Source organism: Bos mutus, chromosome 11, assembly GCF_027580195.1.
Source record: "Bos mutus isolate GX-2022 chromosome 11, NWIPB_WYAK_1.1, whole genome shotgun sequence".
In the NCBI taxonomy this organism is placed as follows: Eukaryota; Metazoa; Chordata; class Mammalia; order Artiodactyla; family Bovidae; genus Bos; species Bos mutus.
In genome coordinates, this window is record NC_091627.1 from 2,417,936 (window position 1) to 2,438,071 (window position 20,136).

The 20,136-nt window shown below is 60.3% G+C and overlaps 1 protein-coding gene across 1 annotated transcript in view; it reads left to right on the forward strand.

Annotated features, from left to right (window-relative positions):
- Nucleotides 1–20,136, forward strand: part of SARDH (sarcosine dehydrogenase) — a 60,268-nt gene extending 40,132 nt beyond the window's left edge. The window contains 5 exon segments of the mRNA XM_070378689.1: nt 2,391–2,484; nt 14,973–15,135; nt 15,648–15,816; nt 17,961–18,096; nt 18,861–20,136. Coding sequence (XP_070234790.1) covers nt 2,391–2,484; nt 14,973–15,135; nt 15,648–15,816; nt 17,961–18,096; nt 18,861–18,986 — 688 coding nt within the window. The 3' untranslated portion in view covers nt 18,987–20,136.

The following is a 20,136-nucleotide window of genomic DNA, read 5'->3' on the forward strand; positions in this document are numbered from 1 at the left end:
GACGAGGGTCATCTCAGGGGTGGCTGGGTGGGGGCGTGCTGAGACAGGAGGGGAGGACAGGAATGGGGCGTGTGGAGAGAGGCTGAGCATGCCGGCCGCAGCAGGAGAACCAGGATGCTGGGATTCTGCAGAAAGATGCATGGACCACGCTTGCCCTGGCCCGGCTCGGGAAGCGCCCTGTTCTGCAGGTGGGGGTCTGCATTTCTCCCCTGGGTGAGCTGATGTCCGCATCTCTAGGCTGAATGGGGATGGGGGGGGTGGTCCTGGACTCCTGAGCGCTAGGCGGTCCTTGGAAGCTTCATTGCCATGTCGACCTTGGGGAGGGACTGGGTTATTTCTGGTGTGGTGGGGGGGTGAGTGGGCAGGGGAGGGAGGGGGCACCAGACAGACTGATCAAGGCGCGGCCCGCGGGGACAGGCCAGCTCTCCCAGCCTCATTATAAGCTGCTCCAGGAAGGTGGTGAGTGACAGTTGCCAGGGCAGGAAGACGAGCTCCCCTCCTCCTGGCGATTTCTTAACTTTCTCCTCCAAGCTGTCCTCGCTCCTTCAAAAATAACCCAAAGTTTCTTGTATGAATAATAATGTCACCAGCGCCGCTGATACGGGCTGAACTTTCTGAGCTGTTGCGTGGGAAGCGTGTCGTGGCACCTGGACCATGGGACGTGCTGGATGGCCTGCAACCAGTGGCACTTTCAGGAGACAGTTCAGAATTGATGGCCCAGAACGGTAGCCTCTAAGCCATACGTGCCAGCAAGGCCTTGAAAGGTGGCCGGCGAGACAGAATTTTTTTAATTAACCGAAGCTCAGGAGACCACTCGTGGCTGGTGGAGACAGCCTGGTGGGCGGTGGTCGCTGTTGCGTGGTTAATACCCAGGTGCTCGGCTCGGGGCCTCTGGCTGACGCCTGCCCCGCGGTCCTCACAAGGCAACGAGAGGGCCCAGCACCAGGTCGGGGGACAGTAAGCCTGAACCTGGTCTCCGCCCAGAGCCGGTGCCCTCTGGTGCCACCTGCTGCCCACTGGGGGACGGACAGCCTCTCACACCCTGGCCTGTGCCCTGCAGACCTGCGTGCCCAGGCTGGTGCCCGACTGGGGGCCCCCGGCCCTGCTGAGCCCCAGCTCCAGCTCCTTCCTCCTTCCCCGTGGGGCAGACCCCACCGCCCAGGGCTGCAGTGTAGACAGGCTTCTTGAGGACCGAGTGTGCTTCCTCCAGGGGCAGGCATGCGTGGGTGCCGGGATGTTACATAAGGATCCTGACACATTGCAGCGGGCCGGGCACCTCGGGCCAGCGTGGGCAGGCAGCTGCCAGCACCCTGGGGGGCGGGGATCATCAGGGTCGGAAGTGTTTCTGGGCACTGGCTGGGACCCTGCAAGGCAGAAATGGGGGTGGGTGGGAGCTGTTTCCTGCCGATGGGGAGCTGGCCCAGCGGTGCAAAGTCAGCCCACCTTCAATCAGTCCCATTTACCAAGTGCCCTTTCTGTGCCAGGCATGTCTGCAGAGGGGCCGCTGTCAGCACGGAGCTCCCAGTTCAGTGGGGCAGGTTTGCAACCATGAGAGGTGCCCTGGTGGGAGACGTTTCAGGGCCACGGGCTCAGGCCAGGGGCGTTGAGGGGGGACTTGACCCAGACTCAGGGAATCCGGGAGGGCTTCTTGTAGGAGGTGACAGATGAGCCAAGACCTGAAGGATGACGGAAGATTCAACAGGGGCTGGGACGCCTGGAGGGAATGTGCATGGTGCAAGAGTGAGCTCAGGCTGGCAGGGAGGGAGGCGAGAAGCAAGGCACCCCAGAGGTGAGGGTTTCCATGGACACTGGAAGGTCTCAGGCGAAGTGTCAAGCGTGAGGTTCAGACTCTTCCGGGCACAGCCGGGCAGAGGGGCGAGGAAAGGGGCCCCTGCCCTTGGGGGGCTTTGGCAGGTCGGGCGTTAACTGGTTAGACAGCTGCCCCAGGCCTGGGTTCCCCATCTGAGAAAGGAGAGCCAGGGCTTGGCTATTTCTGCCACTGTTTCCGATGAAGGTGCCTTTTTTTTTTTTTTTGATAAATTGTTTTGGCCATGGTGCCTGGTGTTTGAGGTCTCAGCTCCCCCACTGGGGATCAAACCCACGGCCCCGCAGTGTAAGAACAGAGTCTTAGCTGACGTTGCTCTGCAGTCTTAGCTGGGTGGCCAGGGGAGTCCCGAACGTGCCTTTCTCGTATGACTGGACTTCTGCACGTCTCTACCTTGGTGTGTTTTATTAAGAGCACGTTTGTTCTCGGTCTGCCCCGTGAGGACAGGACCTCAGCCTGACCACCGCGGTGCCCTCAGAGCCCTCCCAGCCCGGGGTGCGCACCCAGGTGGGCTTGGCAGGTGTTTCTTGCCCTACTGACTGACCAGCCTTGTCCTTGCTCACAGCCGGGCCATTCTCCAGGAGCTGCTGGAGGCCGACCTGAGCGACGACGCCTTCCCCTTCTCCACCCACAAGCTGGTGAGAGCCGCCGGGCACCTGGTAGGTAGCAGCTACCCATGGGCCCCCGGACTGGGGTGGCAGCAGCAACGTGCTCCGGGGCCAAACCCGGGGTGGGGGGATCTCGTGCCCTTGGGCAGGGTTCTGGAACTCCCTGGGCCCGGCTTCCCTGCAGTAAAGTGGGGGTCCAGACGGTCATGCCTGCCAGCTTTCAGGGCCTCAGAGGAGGAGTGGGGGTCCAAGGTGGTGTCTGGCACACGCAGGGGCCCAGTCCCAAGCTTCTGCCTTGGCCTTGCTGCCAGTGCGGCTGCCCCCCATGTCCACTCCTCGGGTATGGGGCACACCTTCCCGGGTCAGTGCATTTCCTGCGCCTTCTTGCAGGGCTCGGGGCTGCAGACAGCAGTCATTTCTGCTGTTCCCAAGGCCTGCGTGTGCTGAGCATGTCCAGGTCTTCCTGGACTGTCCCCCCTCCCCTGGCACCATGGGAGGGGGCAGGGACTGCTCGGGGTGCCCTGCCAGGCCCCTGGGCAGCACCCTTGCCCGTCAACCAGCCCAGAAAGTCGGGTCCCGGGGCCGGAAGCTTCTGAGACTGTGGGCGGCTCCAGCGGACCCGCCGCCCTCTGAGCCCCTGGGCCAGGCCCCAGGTCCAGCTCTGGTCAGCGCGTCCTGCTCTAGGGCTTTGGTTTCCTTTTTGGAAAATAAGTGTCATGATTTCCACTCTGACTTCTTGGGGCCGAGGTGAGGAGCAGGCGGTCAAAGTAACATCAGCCGCTGTCAGCCAAGGGCTCGCACGGCTCCGGCTTCATCCTCCTGGCAGCGTGGAAGGTTCTATCAGGGCTTCTGAGCCCTGCGCGATCAACGATGCTGTGGAGCAGATATTCGGGGCGAGGGGCTTAGCAGCATGTGAAACAGCAGGCCTGGCCTGCAGCCCCTGGACGCCAGGAGCACCCCAGATGTGACAACCCAAAGCATGCCCAGGCATGACCACAGGTTCCCAGGGCAGGAGCCCCGTGGGGGGCCGCACTGCCCCGTGACCGCCCAGTTAGCAGGCGTGCAGGCACCCTGGAGGTGGTCGTGGCCACGTGCGTTGAACAAGGTCTTCCAGCAGTTCCCGATGTAGGAAACGTTACTGCCAGGGCAGGTGCTTTCCCAACCTGAGCTCAGAGGAGTCGGATGGACTGCCCAGGCCCCCCAGCTAACGGAACATAAAAAACCTCGTGACTATGTGTCAGTAACACAGACAAGGCTGTGAGGAGGGAGGGGTGGACAGACAGCCGGATTTGAGGGCACCCCCACTTTTACTCTCCTTGTGTTCATCTGGGGAGGCGCCGAGGAAGGTTCCAGATCCTGGCCTGCAGAGGGGCGGGAGGTCACGCAGTCTGGTCCTGTTAGCAAGTAAACAGTGTCTCGCTGACGTCAGCAAGGAGGCTGCCAGGAGGAGGCAGATAAAGGCGGCTCTGCTCTGCCTGCGCTCTTGGAGGCCGCGCTGGGGCAGGAAGCGGGGCTGTGTCTGTCTCGCTCGCTTCCTGCCTCCTTGGCGCAGCGCTGCCTGCCAGGACCAGAGAGGGTGTGCGTCTTGAGAGCACAGCACAGCTCCACCCAGGCCACTGTGGCCGCTGGCCTGCCTGAGGGCAGCTTGGGCCCTCTCGGCACCCCCGAGGGGGTGGTCTGTGCAGTGCCCTCCAGTCAGGAGTAGGGGTTCTGACTTGCGATGTGGGGCGGAGGGCAGCTAGCGTGGCTCAGCCTGTGTGTGGTTTGGGGGTTGGTGTGGAAGAAGAGCAGATGGGAAGGCCGCCCCTCCAGCCGAGGGCCACTCCAGGGAGGCGCTGGGGACTTGGGCTGGGACAACGGGCTCCAGCTGCCTCCCCACACCCATCCTGGGGGCCGGGGGCGGCCCTCCCTGGCCCCGCTGCCTCCCCAGGCCTGGCCCATGGCTGTCTGGCTGCACCTTGGCCTCTGGGGCCTGGGACCCGGGTTTGGCCAGGGCACGGGCCAGGAGAAGCAGAGGCCAGACTGCAGGGTGAAGCCCGGCCCGGGACGACAGGCACAAGGTGGGGGCCACGGGGTGCTCGGGGGCAGAGGTGGGGCGCAGGAAGGTCGCAGGCTGCTTCTCCCCACTGCCCCCCTCAGCTGGCTCAGCGGTTCTGTGGCAAGCACCGCGTTGCTCGCCTCTGTTTCCAGCTGCTGTGCAGGGCCGGGGTGCAGAGCTCATCCTGGCGGGACCCCCTTGGGTGCCGCCCTTGACCTCGCTGAGCCTGCCCTTTCTCGCCGGCCACAGAGTCTGGCTGAAGAGTTGATGGGCGTCAGTGTTTCGCTGTAAATACTGGGAACATTTGTAAGACAAGAGCAAGTTAACGAAAACCCCTCCAGTTCCACCGAGAGAAAGCCCGAGGTGACCAGTGTTTCCTTCCGCCTTCTGTCCCTGATCTCTGCCTGTAAATTCTAAAACAGAAGCAGGATCATCCCGTAAACTGTACACAGTTCGTGCACTCGGCTTCTCTCAGGACATTGCTGGGATGGGTTTCTTGTTCCTTGAAATACCGCCTGAGGTTGAAATACTGCGTTACCCACTCCAGCACCGTACGCAGGACACTTGGTCAGGCCACTTCTTCGCCTTGGCATTGCTCTGTGACGGGCTCCCTGTGACGGCGGGCCTGTTAGGACTTTGGTTATTGGCCTTGGACACGTGGCTCAGAACCAGGGCCCAGAAGCAGAGGTGCCCCAGGGCCACGGCCCCAGCCCTCCGGCCGCACAGCAGCTCTGCAGGACTCGCTGCCTCCCCTTTGGGGGAGGGGCAGGCACTGCCCAGGTGCGCCAGCCCACCAGCTCACACTCGGCCGGCATGCAAGCCCAGCTGAGCTCTGGCATTCCCTTCTAAACCTCCGGGTCTCTCCCAGTGCTGAGCCGCAGCTGCCCCTGCAGTTAGTCCTGGGCATGTTGGCTGGGAGCCTACCACATCAGGGGCTCGTTGAGCTCACAGCCTGGCTGGGCTTGGGGGCGGGAAGGATGCTGCAGCCCCAGCACAGCCTGCACTGGCCCTGAGACCTGGGTGGAGAGAGGTCGCAGCACCTACCGCAAGCCGACATGCAGTGAGGGGGTCCTGGGAGCACGTGTACGGGGGGATTCCAGTCTTGCCTTGGCGACTGCACCTCCCCCTGCGGCCCCGCTGGTGGGGCTCTGACTCCGCAGTGTCGATGTTATGACCTCACAGTGGCCGGGGCCACAAGTTCCCAGATGGTCCCAGCGGGCAGCGTGAAGGCCTCCCCGTCCACCGCTTGCACGAGGGCGCCCAGCAGGACGCAGGCTGCAGGAGCTGGGCTGGCCGCTGACCCTACCCCGGGACCCCCTTCTGGGGTCAGTTTCCCCATCTGTCACACAGTGTCTAGACAATGGCCGTCAGCATTTTTGAGCCGTCCTGGAAGTCTGTCCAGACGTCCTGAGCACTCTGGATCCAGGGGGAATTTCATGTTCTCCTAAATAATATCAACATGTGTTGACACCAGTTCCATCAGTGTTGAGATGCTGGGGCTGGAGTTCAGGGCCAAGTCTTTATGGGAGATAATTGGTCACCAGCCAACCAGCTGCGGGAGAGGAATGTGTGTGTCTGAGTCATCGGCCAGACCTCCAGGTCACAAGGGACATGCGGGACGATGGGGGTCAGAGCCCAGAACCACAGATCCCGCCAAGGGTGGGTGAGCGGGACCCCGCTGCTGCCCGTGAAGACCCACCGTCACGGCAGCCGCGCGGGTGGGCCACCGAGGCTGAGCAGTGCCGTCAGTCGCAGTGTCCTAAGCAGAGCGGGGCCGTTGTTTTGCAGCAATTCTGAGATGCTTGGATGGGCCCCAGGCTTCCAAGATCCTCGCATTCCTGTCAGAAGAACGGGGCGGGAGCTGTCCCCTCGGCTGCCAGCTGACCAGATGTCCTCAAGGCCAGCGAGGTTTCCAGTGTAGGTCCGCTCCCGGCCCTGTTCTCAGGGAAGACACAGTGTCCTCAGCCGAGGACGGGGGCCCCTCGGAAAGCAGCAGGTGCTGGGCTACAGGCTCATCTTGAGGCCACGTGATAAAGCAATTTTCTTCTGAAAATTAATTTTGGGTCAAAAGGAAATCGCATTTCTTTTCCTGACTGTGTGCATCTCACTGTTCAGATTCCATTAGTCCAGGGTGGACTGTTCTGCCCCCTGCGCGCCTCGTGCAGAGGCGGGAGGCCCGCACCTTCACGGAGCCTGGGTTGCCAACTGGGTTTTAGCCGTTGCCTGAAAAGTTGCTTTGCACAACTCGTGCAAATTCACCACAGCCCTGGAGAGACAGGGGTGTGTGTAGTCGAGAAAGACGTGGTGGCCAAGGCCACTACGCAAGGCTATCTCGTGGGGACAGTGACAGCTTTTTGCCGTCAAACTGTAAGGACAGGGTGTGGCTGGAACGAGCATGTTTCAGAGATTCTGGAGGCTCCTCCAGGGCAGAACCTTTCTTTGCAGGGATATCCGACCCTCAGTCCCTGCCCGTCTGTAGGTGCAGGTGGGGTCTTTCTGGGGGTGCCCCTTCCTGTTCACCTGCTGATCCTCAGAGATGGCCAAGTTTGTGAAGTGTGATCGGAGCGTCACAGCTTTTTTTTAAAAGATGCATCTATTTAGTTATTGTCTGTGCTGGGTCTTCGTTGCTGAGTGCAGGCTTTCTCTAGCTGCAATGAGCAGGGGCGCCTCTCTAGTTGCGGGATGCCGTCACTGCAGTGGCTGCTCGTGCTGGAGCACAGGCTCTGAGGCGCACAGGCTTTGCTGCTCTGCGGCATGTGGAATCCTCCTGGACAGGGGATGAACCCGTGCCCCCTGAATTGGCAAGCGGATTTTTAACTACTGGACCACCAGGGAAGTACCACACCTTTTACTTCTTATTATTCTCGGAAAATTGGTTTCCAGTCACTATACCCTATCACCACCACCATCACCACCACCATCACCACCACCATCACCACCACCACCATCATCACCATCACCAAAACCATCACCACCATCACCACCACCATCACCACCATCACCATCACCATCATCACCATCACCACCACCACCATCACCACCACCACCATCACCATCATCACCATCACCAAAACCATCACCACCATCACCACCACCATCACCAAAACCATCACCACCATCACCATCATCACCATCACCAAAACCATCACCACCATCACCACCACCATCACCACCATCACCATCACCACCACCACCATCACCATCATCACCATCACCAAAACCATCACCACCATCACCACCACCATCACCACCATCACCATCACCAAAACCATCACCACCATCACCACCACCATCACCAAAACCATCACCACCAAAACCACCACCACCATCACCACCACCATCACCAAAACCATCACCACCATCACCACCACCATCACCAAAACCATCACCGCTGTCATCACCAAAACCATCACCACCATCACCACCACCATCACCAAAACCATCACCACCAAAACCACCACCACCATCACCACCACCATCACCAAAACCATCACCACCATCACCATCATCACCATCACCAAAACCATCACCACCAAAACCACCACCACCATCACCACCATCACCACCACCACCATCACCACCATCACCATCACCACCACCACCATCACCAGAACCACCTTCACCAGAACCACCAGCATGCCTGCACGCAGCCATCTGGACCAGACTGCAGGGAGAAATTGCACACTGATGTAGAAGGATGTTTTTGGAGTCAAGAGTGTCTTGGGTTGTTCAGAGGATTTGAAAATGAAGCTCCTTTAAGCCTTACCGCCAACTGAATTCCTCACTCGTGTGTGGGTTCAGGGCCCCAGGCCCCTGCAGAAGGCTGCACGTGCTCAGACCCCTGTCTATCCCTTGCCTTGGGGGCCCCTAGGATCCTCATTTATTTAAAGGGATGACTAAGTTTGGATGACGTGCCTGGTGAGTCAGGGGTGCTGTTATACAACCAAACTCCCCGGAAGCATGTGAAACACCCGTGAGCTAATGTGATTTGAGACAGTTGGACACGCTGGCTTGTGCCTGGTGTCTGTGGACACATCTGCTCAAGCCCTCTCGTGGTGTCTGTCCAGAGAGGCGGCCCCAGGCTGGTTCTGATGTCGCCCGTGGCCAGAGCACCCGTCCCACGGGAGCCACGTGGACTGTCCTGCCCGGGGCGCCCACGTGGCCTTTGATCCAAGCCAGGATGGGGACCCAGCACCACCTCCTCATAACACCCCCTCCATTCCCGTGCCTCCCCATGGAGAGCTGGCAGGAATTTCAGGAAGCCCCCAAATCCATCTTGCTGAAACCTGAGTGTATTCATTGCCCCCAAAATAATCCAGTGAGTCAGTCGAGGGTAGGGAGGGAATGTGGAGAGCTTACGGCATGGAGCGCCTGCTCTGACTTACTGGCTGTGAGTCCTCTGAGCGTGCTGGAAAGTGCTCCTTCCAGCTCGTGAGAGCTGATGGCTAAAGCTGGAGGAAAATTGGCAGGTTATGGTTAAACCACTGGCAGCTTGAAATCAACCATGGTAGGGCTGTTCACCCCACAGAAAGGGGTAAACGCTGTGAAACAACCCCTGCCTCCCAAGAGCTGGTTGTCAAGCATCTTCCAGAACATCACGGGGCCTCGGGCAGGTGGCCTGACCTCCCTGAGCTCCAGCTTCCTCATCTGTAAAATGCACGTGCCAGCAGCACCCGCCTTGCCAGGCAGCCAGGGGCCCTGGACTGACAGTTTTGTTGACTGCGCCCAAGGCTCTGTGAACCCTATTCCCACCAGGATTTGCAGAAGCAGACTCAGAGGGATGTCAGTCAACGGGGATGCGACGTTTGTGACTCAGATTTAAACCTTGTAGGTACGTGGCACCCAGCCCACGCTCCCAGCCACCAGGGTGCCTGCTCTGGGAGGGGCGGCTGGCCCTTACTGCCCTGTGTCAGGTGTGAATCCCACCCTGAGGAGGACTGAGGAGGGTCCAGATCCTGGGGTGATGCGGGGGCCCCTGGGGATGCTGGAACACAGGCGTTTGTGGAAAGCGTGGCTAGAAGCTTCGTCTTGCTGGGTTTGCCACCTTTGTCTGGGGCAGGTGACCCCGTGTGGAATGACGGACGTTACTGACCACCCACTGTGTGCAGAGCCCGGGGACTGGGGGGCTCAGAGGCATCTGATTCCCGTGTTCTGGATTCCAACCTTGTCCTTACAAGGCAGATAAGCTTTAAGCCTGCTGCAGCCGAGGCTGATGCAGACACAGCTCTGTCCGCGTGGGGAGAGCGCTCCCTCACCGCGCCTTGCTGACACCGCAGGTGTCGCCTAGAATGAAGCGGGTGACGGGCAGCGGGAGAATCTTCTCTCACCAGAGGAGACCCGTAGCATCCCACGTTAACTCCCTCCAGGGCTTCGCAGGCCCTGGGTGGAGGGGTCTGAAACACAGAATCTCCCTAAAGGAGGGCTTGTTGTTCAGTCACTAAGTTGTGTCCGACTCTGCGTCTCCATGGACTGCAGCACGCCAGGCTCCCCTGTCCTTTACTAACTCCTGGAGTTTTCTCAAATGCATGTCCATTACATCCGTGATGCTATCTAATCATCTCATCCTCTGCCACCCTCTTCTCCTTTGGCCTTCAAGCTTTCCCAGCCTCAGGGTCTTTTCCAGTGAGTCGGCTCTTCGTGTCAGGTGGCCGAAGTACTGGAGCTTCAGCTTCAACATCAGTCCTTCCAGTGAGGAGAAGGTCTCTGAGCAAATTCAGACTGGAGAAGAGCCGCACAGCAGGAGAGCTGCTCACGCAGATGTTTGGGGCTTGACGGGTTTGCCTCCCCACCCCCAGCATTGAGCGGTCCCTTTTCATCGAGCGGTCCCATTGCATCTCTGTTCCCCAGCCCAGGACTCTGCGCCTCGCAGGGGGCTCCTGCTAGCTTTAGAAGCGGTTCCTTCCTCTGTGGGTCACCCAGCAGAACCACGCCGGCCGCTGGAAAGATGGGCCCTGGCCAAGCCCTGGTGATTCCTGAGTGGTCCCTGAGCTGAGCCAAGCAGAGAAGGACCTTGCTCCCAGCAGGACCTCACACAAGGCCCTGCTCCAGCTGCTTATTGGCTGCTGCTGCCCGGGAGGTACAAGACCAGAGCAGCTCCTTGTTCCACCCTTCAGTTCTTTTGCATATACACCCAGACGTGGGATGCTGGACATATGGTAGTTCTATTTTTAGTTTTTCGAGGAATCACCATACTGTTTCTCCTAACAGTTGCACCATTTTGCATTCCCCCAACTGCGCCCAAGGGTTCCAATTCCTTCATATTCCTGCCAGCTCTGATTATTTTCTGTTTTCTTTGAAATGCTGATGGCTTAGAAGTCGTATCTCATTGTGGTTTTGATTGACGTTTCTCTACTGTTTAGCGACACTGACCATCTTTTCATATGCTTGTTGGCCATTCGTAGATTTTTGGTAAAATGTCAAGTTCTTAACTCATTTCTTAATCGGGTTGTTTTGTTGTTGTTGAATTGTAGATGTTCTTTATATATTCTGGATGTTAACCCCTCATCAGACACATGACTTTCGAATGTTTTCTCCCATTCTGTAGGTTTTCACTGGTGGCCACAGCCACCACTTTTCACTGGTGGCTGTATCCTTTGAAGCACAGAGGTTTTTAGATTTGCTGGAGTGCCATTTAGCTCTTTGTGCTCTTTGTTCCTTTGCCTCTGGTATCTTATCTGGGAATCACTGCCGAGTCCAGAGTCACGAAGCTCGCCTCTGTGTTGTCTGCGGGCTCGCATCTGGGCTCTGATTCGGTCTGAGTTCGGGCGTGTATGTCCTGTGCATGGTATATGAGAAGGCTCAGTGTGCCGATCGTTGTCCTTTCCCCGTGGAATAGTCACGGTGTGTGTGCGCGTGTGCACGCTCAGTCGTGTCCGACTCTCTGCGGCCCCATGGACTGCAGCCTGCCAGGCTCCAATATCCGTGGGATTTTCCCAGGCAAGAATAGTGGAGTGGGTTGCCATTTCTTCCTCCAGGGGATCTTGCCCACTCAGGGAGTGAACCTGCGTTTCCTGCACTGGCAGGCAGACTCTTTACTGCTGAGCTGCCGGGGAAGGCCCAGCGGCTTTGGGCCCCTTGTTCAAGGTCACTAGGCGTTTCCTGAGGGTTTATGTCTGGGCTCTCGTCTCTATTCCATTTGTCCGTTTGATTTTATGGCAGCAGCGCACTGTTTCGATTGTGGCAGCTTTGTGATGAGTTTTGAAATGAGGAAGTGAGTCTTTTGCCGTGTTCTTTTCCAAGATTGTTTGGCTATTCGAGGTCACCCGTGTAACTGTTAGGGTGAAATTTTCTATTTCTGCAAAAAAAAAAAAAAAAAGCCACTAGGATTTTGACAGAGAGTGTATTGAATCTGTAGATCTCTTTGGGTAATATCGGTATCTTGGTGATATTCAGTCTTCCAGTCCACAAACAAAAGAGTTGTCTTTCCATTTGTCTCCTTCGTTTCTCTTGGCAGTGCTTTGCAGTTCTCAGCACGCAAGTCTTCCACCTCCGTGGTTAGGTTTATTCCTAAGTATTTTATTCTTTTTGGTGTGACTGTAAATGGAATTTTTTCTAATTTCCTTTTCAGATGGTCTATTGTTAGAGTATAGAAATGCAGCTGACTTTTGAGTGTTGATGTGGTACCCTGCAACCTTGCTGACTTGGTTCGTTGGTTTTAACACTATCAGGGGAGTCCTGGGGTCATAAAAGGGTTTAAACAAAACCTGGTTTAAGGCCTTTCCTTATGACCTTCTGCATCTCTGTGGCCCAGCCCACTGCCCATGGTTCCCAGAGCAGGGCGGGGCTATTTTGCAGAGGGTTTGCCTCAGTTTGGGGCTCACTTTTGAAGCTGGTCCAAGCTGATGCTGACTGGCAGACCACAGTACCAGGCACCTGCCTTCCATGAGCCTGATGCTCACCCCCGTTTATCAGACGTGGGCATGGAGGCTGGAGGAGGCCCACCCGTGGGTCAGGCTGATTCTGAGCCCAAGTTCCAGATGCACTCATTCTCAGCCTGTCCCTTCAATATGCGTCCCCTCTCAGAAGACCCCAGGGCTCGCCTAAATCCACGGCTTCAGTGGAGAAAAGTGCAAGGTGTCTCGAGAGCCAGTGATGCTGGCGACTTAGAAAGTCACTAGGAATCCCCAAGCCCTTCCCCTCGCTTTGCCGGGAAGCAGAGCTTTGGCCCTCTGCACCTGTCTCCCCACTCCGTCCGGGAAGTATTTATTCAGCCCCCTGCATGCCGGGCTTGCCCACAGGGCTGTAATGGAGAGCACGCTGGCCAGCCTCTCAGCCTCGTTTGATTCCTGGGAGCTGGGGAAGGGCCCAGGTCGCTCCATCCCACCCCTGAATTCACTCGAGAGCCTGGCTTAACTGGGGGAGGGAGTGTGTCTGACAAGACCCGCAGTCCTGGGCCCATTGATGGGTGAGCTTTGAAATTTATTTTTTTCCCGTTTGAAATGAGATTGGCTTTGAGCCCCAAGCTCCTCCGTGGTCTGCCTAAAATTAGAACCCCGTTGACAAGGCAGTCTTTGTCAGGGGCCCACGGCTTGCACCAGGGGAGCAGGGAAACGTCAACAGTATGTTTTCTGTGTCAATTCTGAGTTTTTTGAGAGGCCCCGGGCAAATGGCAGCTCAGAGCAAATGTGTGCCTTTCAAAAGCTTTCTGAATCCAGCCCTCCCAGCGGCTGTGATTTCAAGTCATTCGGGAGAGTGGGCCGGCTCTCCGTCCGCTGACCTTATCGCTGCGGGAGCTGTCCCGGGCAGCCCCTCAGGCTCAGAGCAGTGATGGGATCGGGTCCTCTGCCTCCGGGAGCGCTGAGCCCTGCTGTGGCCTCCCTGTCCCTTCTGTGACCTGGACAGGGCCGTGCCCGGCCCCGCACACGGAGACACTGGGCGTTCAAGGGTTTGCCTGCAGGCTGGAAGCAGACGCCAGGAGCTGGGTGTGCAAGCGACCTGGCCCCAACCAGCCAGGCAGGAAAAGCCAGGCTGCTGGGCCAGGCGTCACCTGTCCTGCTCGTGGCCTCCACATGGCTGCTGGCGCGGGACACAGGCTGACGGACACGCTTGCCCGGAGACCAGCCGTCCCCGCGTCAGCACTGTGTGTGCGCGGCCGGTGGGCTGTCTCTGGAGCCCCTGTTTCCGCATCATCCCCTAGAAAGTTTTTGCAGTGATGTCTACAAAAAGCAGGCCTGGGGGTGCTCCATGAACAGCACCATCCCTTCTGTGGGGTTTGGGGGCCCACGGTCCCTTTCCTGGCCTGTGAGCTCAGCGCTGGGCAGTGCTTTTGTGGCCCAGCGTTGGCAGCCGGTTGGCGAGGCCCTCCCGGCCTCAGCCGCCAGCCTTCTTGCCTGCCCCCTGCCCCCGACAACACCCACAGCCGCTCCTGCTCCGTGGTTTTGCACCACTCTGCTGCTTGTCTGGAAGGCCTGTCCGTGACAGCAAACCCTGCACAAGATCCCAGCTTGGCCTGTGCCTGCCTCAGGGTCCTTCCACCTGCCTGCCCTGGAGCCTGCTTGGGCATCTGGCTGTGTCCTTCCAAGACTCAAGGCCTGGGGGGCACAGGCTGTGTCTGTCTTCAGATCCTAGCTCTTGGCCGAGGCCCGCCGGGGTTGGGGGTGACCAGGACACTCGCCTGATGCCCAGCTGCCCCCTCCTGCTGCCCTTGAATGTGCTAAGCGCAGCCGCCGCGACTCATGAGTTGTGTGGCTGACTCCCCATCCTTACTCGAGGACAGCCCCTCAGAGCTTCCTAAGCCGGACAAAGCCAGGCTCCCGACCACATTTAGAGGCCAAAGAGAGGCCAAGAGTCTTGCCCAAGGTCACCGCAGTGATTGAACGGTGGCCCCCTAAAAAGACATCACCCCTGGGCTGGGAACGGGACCTTGGAATCAGGGGCTTTGCTGATTCGATGCCCGTGAGGATCCCGGGATGAGAGCACCCTGGTAGGGGGGCTCCGCCCAGCAGCCAGTGTCCTGATGAGAGACAGGGAGATACAGACACGGAGGAGACGGAGGCCAAGGCCAGCGTGACGCACCCATGTCAGCAGAGCCTGGACCGCCAGGAGACGGAAGGGGCAGGAGGGACCTGCCAAGGCCAGCGTGACGCATCCATGTCAGCAGAGCCTGGACCGCCAGGAGACGGAAGGGGCAGGAGGGACCTGCCCCAGAGCCTCCAGAGGAAGCACAGCCCTGCCCACACCCTGGTTTTGGACTTCGGGCCTTAGACCTGGCAGAGAGCTCACTTCCGTGGTCCTCTTCCCCTGGCTACCGAGGCCCCAGGACACTCCTATAGTCATTTAGGAGACGAGCTGTGGCCTGGGAACCACATGTCCACTTCCACTCCCAACGACAACATCTCTTAATTTCAAAGATTTCCAGAGCACTCCTTAGGACTCTCACTGGCAGGCCCCATTTCTTGGCGATCTGTGGCCTGGGCCCAGGCCTGGCTCTTAGTGGTGGCGGTAGGAAGTGTCCACCCATCGGTGGTAGCTGGGCCAGGTCTGAGCTGTGCCTCGTCCCCAGGTCCGGGCTGTGAGGCTGTCCTTTGTGGGGGAGCTGGGCTGGGAGCTGCACGCCCCGAGGCCGTCCTGCCTGCCCGTGTACCAGGCCCTGATGACCGCGGGGGCCAAGCACGGCCTCGTCAATGCCGGCTACCGGGCCATCGACTCGCTGAGCATCGAGAAAGGTGTGTGTGGGGCCTGGACCACAGTGGGGGCGCTGAGCCACAGCGTGGCTGCCCCGTCCCCCCACACGGACTGCTTCCCCAAACCCCCTTTGTTGCGCTTGTACCAGGGCCTGGGGACGGTCAGAGATCCCAGCACTCTTGGGGGGCGGGGGCAGGTATCTCCCAGGGGGAGGGGGCCCAGAGCCAGACTTGGATTCAGTGCTGAGATTCCCAGAGAGAGCTGAAGACCATCAGAGCATGAGAGGGGCCCTCCGAGCTGCCCGGCTTCCCACTGCCCCCTACCCAGGGCCTCCAGCCTGATGGCAGAGATGTGCGGCGATGCTGCTGGGGGTGGTCTAACTCCAGGGCTCAGCCAGGGCGCCTCCTGTGACTGAGGATGCTCCCAGCCCCCAGAAACCCCGGGTCATGGAGAGTCTAGGCTGAGGGTGTGACCGGGGGCGGGCATCCCCCGGGGCATCTTCTGAAGTTCCCGCCCCCGCTGGACAGTGACCCCGTGGCCTCCCCCACTCCAGGCTACCGGCACTGGCACGCCGACCTCCGGGCTGATGACAGCCCGCTGGAGGCAGGCTTGGCCTTCACCTGCAAGCTCAAGTCCTCCGTCCCCTTCCTGGGGCGCGAGGCCCTGGAGAAGCAGCGGGCCGAGGGCCTCCGCCGGCGCCTGGTGGGCTTCACTGTGGACGAGTGAGTACCGCTGGGCCTGGGGCCCCCGGGAGTGGGGAGCGGCTGTGCAGACGCGTGGGACGGTGCTTCTGGGCTCCCGCTGCCCCCGCAGGCCAGGCACCCTCTCCCGGAGCGCGCATCACAGCCCCCGACAGGGAGGAGACTGGGACCTGCGGGGCAGGGCTGGGTCCACAGCAGGCCCGACTCGGAAGCCGGGGCTGCAATTCAGATCCCACCAGGGCCAGGCAGGGGGCAAACCGGGCGCGGGCTGGTGGCGGTCAGCAGGGAGCGGGCAGGGCAGCCCTCGGCAAACACAGGTTTCGTTTCACTTTATTTATTTTGGCTGCACCACGTGGCTTGCAGGATCTTAGTTCCCCACCTAGGGACTGAACTCGTGCCCTTGGCAGTGAAAGCTGCGAGTCCTAACCACTGGGCGGCTGGGAAGTTCCTCCGAACACGTGTTCTGAAAAGGGAAGGCCCTGCCCAGCCAAGTGGGCTTTGCGGGGGGCTCCGGCCGAGGCCCCCGATCTGGCTGCCTGTCAGGGTGCTGCCATCGCCCCCCGTGTCCTGGTCAGAGCATCCCCACAGCCCGGGAGGGGCCCCCGTGGAGGAAGGGGCCAGGCTGGGGCCAGCAGCCCCATCGACAGAGGAGACCACAGGGGCCCAGGGACAGAGCGATTCTCACCCAGGCCCGTGGCCAGGGTGGAAGGAAGCCCCGTGCGGGGCCGATCTCTTCTCCCCCGCCTGCCCCGCCCCCACCTCTCCCCCACCCCACCTTCCCGGCAGCTCTGAGCACGTCGCCCTTACGTGCTGGGAGCTGAGCCTGCACAGGCCCCAGGGCCCTGGTCTGGTGTTGGAGGACGTGGGTGGGGTGATGAGGAACTGGGTAGCAGCCGTCCCCAGGGCAGCGGGCGTCTCTGAGTCTCCTTGGTTTGGGGCCGACAGCTGATGCCAGCGGTGCCCTTTCTCCCAGATTCGGCGCTTTCAAAGGAAGCGTTGAGGCTGCCGGGGTTGGGGGTGCAGAGTGAGCGGAGCTGGGCGTGTCGTCTCCTAGCTCCTCCCTGGGACCCCGTCGGGCTGCCCCTCTGCCTGACTACTTGTCCGCCTCTCGGGGAACACTCGGCTCTGGTTTGGGGTGCCGACAGGCCAGGGGTCCGCCGAGCCCACCTGCTGCCTGCCCTCCAGAAAGCTCCTGCTGCCATGGAGAGCAGCGGCCACAGCCCAGCTCGTCCCTCCCCAGGGTTCCCCGCTGGGGTGCAGAATCCGCCTAGGGCCACGGCCTGGCCAGTCCCGGACCGAGGAAGGGCAGCCAGGATGCTGCTGCTTTGCCCTGGGGCCTGGGCGGGGCAGGGGCCTCGCTGAGACTGTCTCCTCGTGTGGACACAGCACCCCCGTAGGACGGGATCGAAGGAGACAGGATGCGTTTGCAAAGCTTCCGCCACCCCACCCTCATCCTCTGCCCCCGTGGGGCCCAGATCTTGTCACCCCTGGCCTCCGAACCGGGAGGCACCCAGACTCTGTTCAGACTCTGGCTCAGTGCAAGGGTCCCCCAGTTCCGGTTACCGTAACCAGCCCAGCCGTGCCCCACACCCCATGGGGCATGGTCCTTGGCACCCACGCCAGGACCCACGGGGCCACGCGGTACTGCAGCCCTGGGGGCACCTCATCGCCAGCACCTGGCCCAGTGCCCGCGGGCATGAGGACTCGGGCAGCAGAGGGCACGCCGGCCAAGGTTTACGCCAAACACTTTGGCACTGGTGTTTTTGTGGTTGCAGTTTAATCCTCTGCTCGTTTCCTATTTTAAGTTTTCAAAAATTTTACGGCGAGCATTCATATTTTATGTGTAATACAGAAAATTACTTTTAGTAAATGATACATCACACTGTCAGAAAAGGAGAGCCGTCAGATTAAAACAAGTTGTGTGACAGTTCCAAATCCGTGGGGCCTGCCTCCAGAAACATGAAAGTCGGGTCCTGGTTTTGATGTTTTCTGTCCATTTATCTGCTCGGGGGCCAGGTGAGGGGCACATGGGCCCCTAGCAGACCAGCCCTGAGGAGTGGAGCCCGTGGTCTGGGGGGCCTCTGTCCTTTCTCCTCAGCCAGGCGAAGTGCAGGAGTTCCCCCTCCAGGGGTTCTGGGTTCCCAGCCATCTATTGCTTCTTCCAGGAAAGTGCCCATGTTCGGGCTGGAGGCCATCTGGAGGAACGGCCAGGTGGTGGGCCATGTTCGGAGGGCTGACTTTGGATTCACCATCAATAAGACCCTGGCCTACGGCTACATCCGAGACCCCAGCGGCGGGCCGGTGAGTCCTCGCGCCCCTGCACTGCCACGGGGAGCCCTGGTCCCTCCTGGGGCTCTCCCCCACACCCTGCCTCCCTCTCTGGGTGGGCTGGGCCTGGGGGGACCGGAGGCCAATGAAGGGACTGACTGACGGGCCCTGTCTTCCCCAGGCAGACGTGGCGGCTGTTTCTATATTTTCTTTCTGACCAAATCTGACTTTGGAAGCTCCAGGCTTCTCGTGGTCAGAAAGGGGCCCTGGGCAGGGCTCACCCGCTCTGTTCCCTGGAGCTGGAGATCCTGTGTGTGTGCAAACGGTTGTGTGTGCACACATTGGTGTACACACAGGTATACCACATGTGAGCACATGTATGGGCACATGTGCACAGGCTCATTTGGGGGCTCGGCAATGAGGCCGAAGGGGCAGCCTGGTCTGCGTGTGGAATGTTTAAGCATTTTGCCCAAACCGTCATTTATAAACCCCTGAAGTCCCCCACCGGTCGCCTGCCCTCCCAGGGACCAGTGGTTACAGGGCAGGGCTTGCTGCCCAGCGGGACAGGTTCTCCCTGGTGCCAGACCTCGGCTCCGCCAGACCCTGGGGGCTCAGGTCCAGCTCAGGGGCCCGGGGACACGGAGTCCACATGCTCAGGGCTCAGGGCAGTTCCTGGACTCAGAGGAGGTAGGGGGCGTGAGAGGGTGAGACGGCGGCCCCGTCCCGGGAGGCAGGCTGTGTGAGCCCGGCTCCCACAGGGCAGCGAGTGACCGCGGCCCCTCCTCTGTGCCCACCAGGTCTCCCTGGACTTCGTGAAGAGTGGGGACTATGCCCTGGAGAGGATGGGGGTGACCCACGCTGCCCAGGCCCACCTCAAGTCTCCCTTCGACCCCGACAACAAGAGGGTGAAGGGGGTCTACTGATGGCCGCCGGCAGGGCCTCAGCTGGCCCGAGGGTCAGCAACCTGCCGCTCCAACCCACACTGCCCATTCCCAGGGACCCGCGCCACCCTGGACGCCAGGACCCGGACCCTGGCTGGAACATGGGCTCCCTTGCCCTTCGTCGAGTGCTACTTGCCATGGCCCCCAAAGATGCAGACAGAGGGGGTGGAAAGAAGACCCAGAAGGCCCGTTCTGTGGTCACTGACAGAAGGGGGCTCTCGAGTCCACCCCCACCCCCCCCATAAAAGCCACCCGCAGTGCCTTGGGCTCAGGGACCAGCCTGTAGCCCTGGAAAGCTTCTGAAGAGGAGCTTAGGAAACGCTCGAGAAGGCCCCGTGAAAGCGGGAAGCAAAGAGCATCACCCAGTGCTCTGTCCCTGACGGGCAGGCTGTCCGAAGCGGCCTTGAGGGCTGCGGGTGTGTTTGGCAGAGGGGACCGTGTGGGATTGATTGGTGCTGTCTGCCTCGGGCACAGTAGTGATGGCGGAGAGCAGGCGTGCCAGACTGGCACCGTCCCTGAGGTCAGAGTTGGCAGGATGGTCTGTTCCCAGGTCCCAGGAAGGAGGGGTGGATCCAGAAAGCGAGCTCCGCTTGTCTTCACACGGGGAAGCCCCCAGAGAGTTCCCAGCCCTGAAATTGGCTCCAGGAGCAGGGCTGGGAGGGTCTCAGCTGGGCCCCCCACACACAAGGTGCAGAAGCTCCCTCTCCTGCCCTGGTTTCCCCCGGGCCCCTCGCTCACCATGTCAGAGACGAAGGGGTGCTGCCGGGTGAGGACCTGTCAGGACCCCCTGCCCGGGGGGCCTCTGTCCTTGCTGTCTGACTCAGCTCTAGGCCTCGTCCCCCCCTCTTCCAGTCCCCAGGGGTGGCACTCTCCCTGGGCCTGGGATGAGGTGACCCCGCTGTCCCCATCCCAGGGCCTTCAGAACTGCCCATCCTCCCTGCAGGGAGCGGTGCCTGGCCCCAGCACCCAGGCAACCCCTGGGGGACGGGGCTCGAGGGGACGCGGGCAAGAAGGCGTGCGGTGACTGGGTGCAGAAAGTCCTGGTGGGCCTGGGGTTGGTTTCAGAGGTGCCATCCCACTCAGCGCCCTCTGTGGACTGGGTTGAAACGGCTCAGGCTAATAAAGTCAAGGC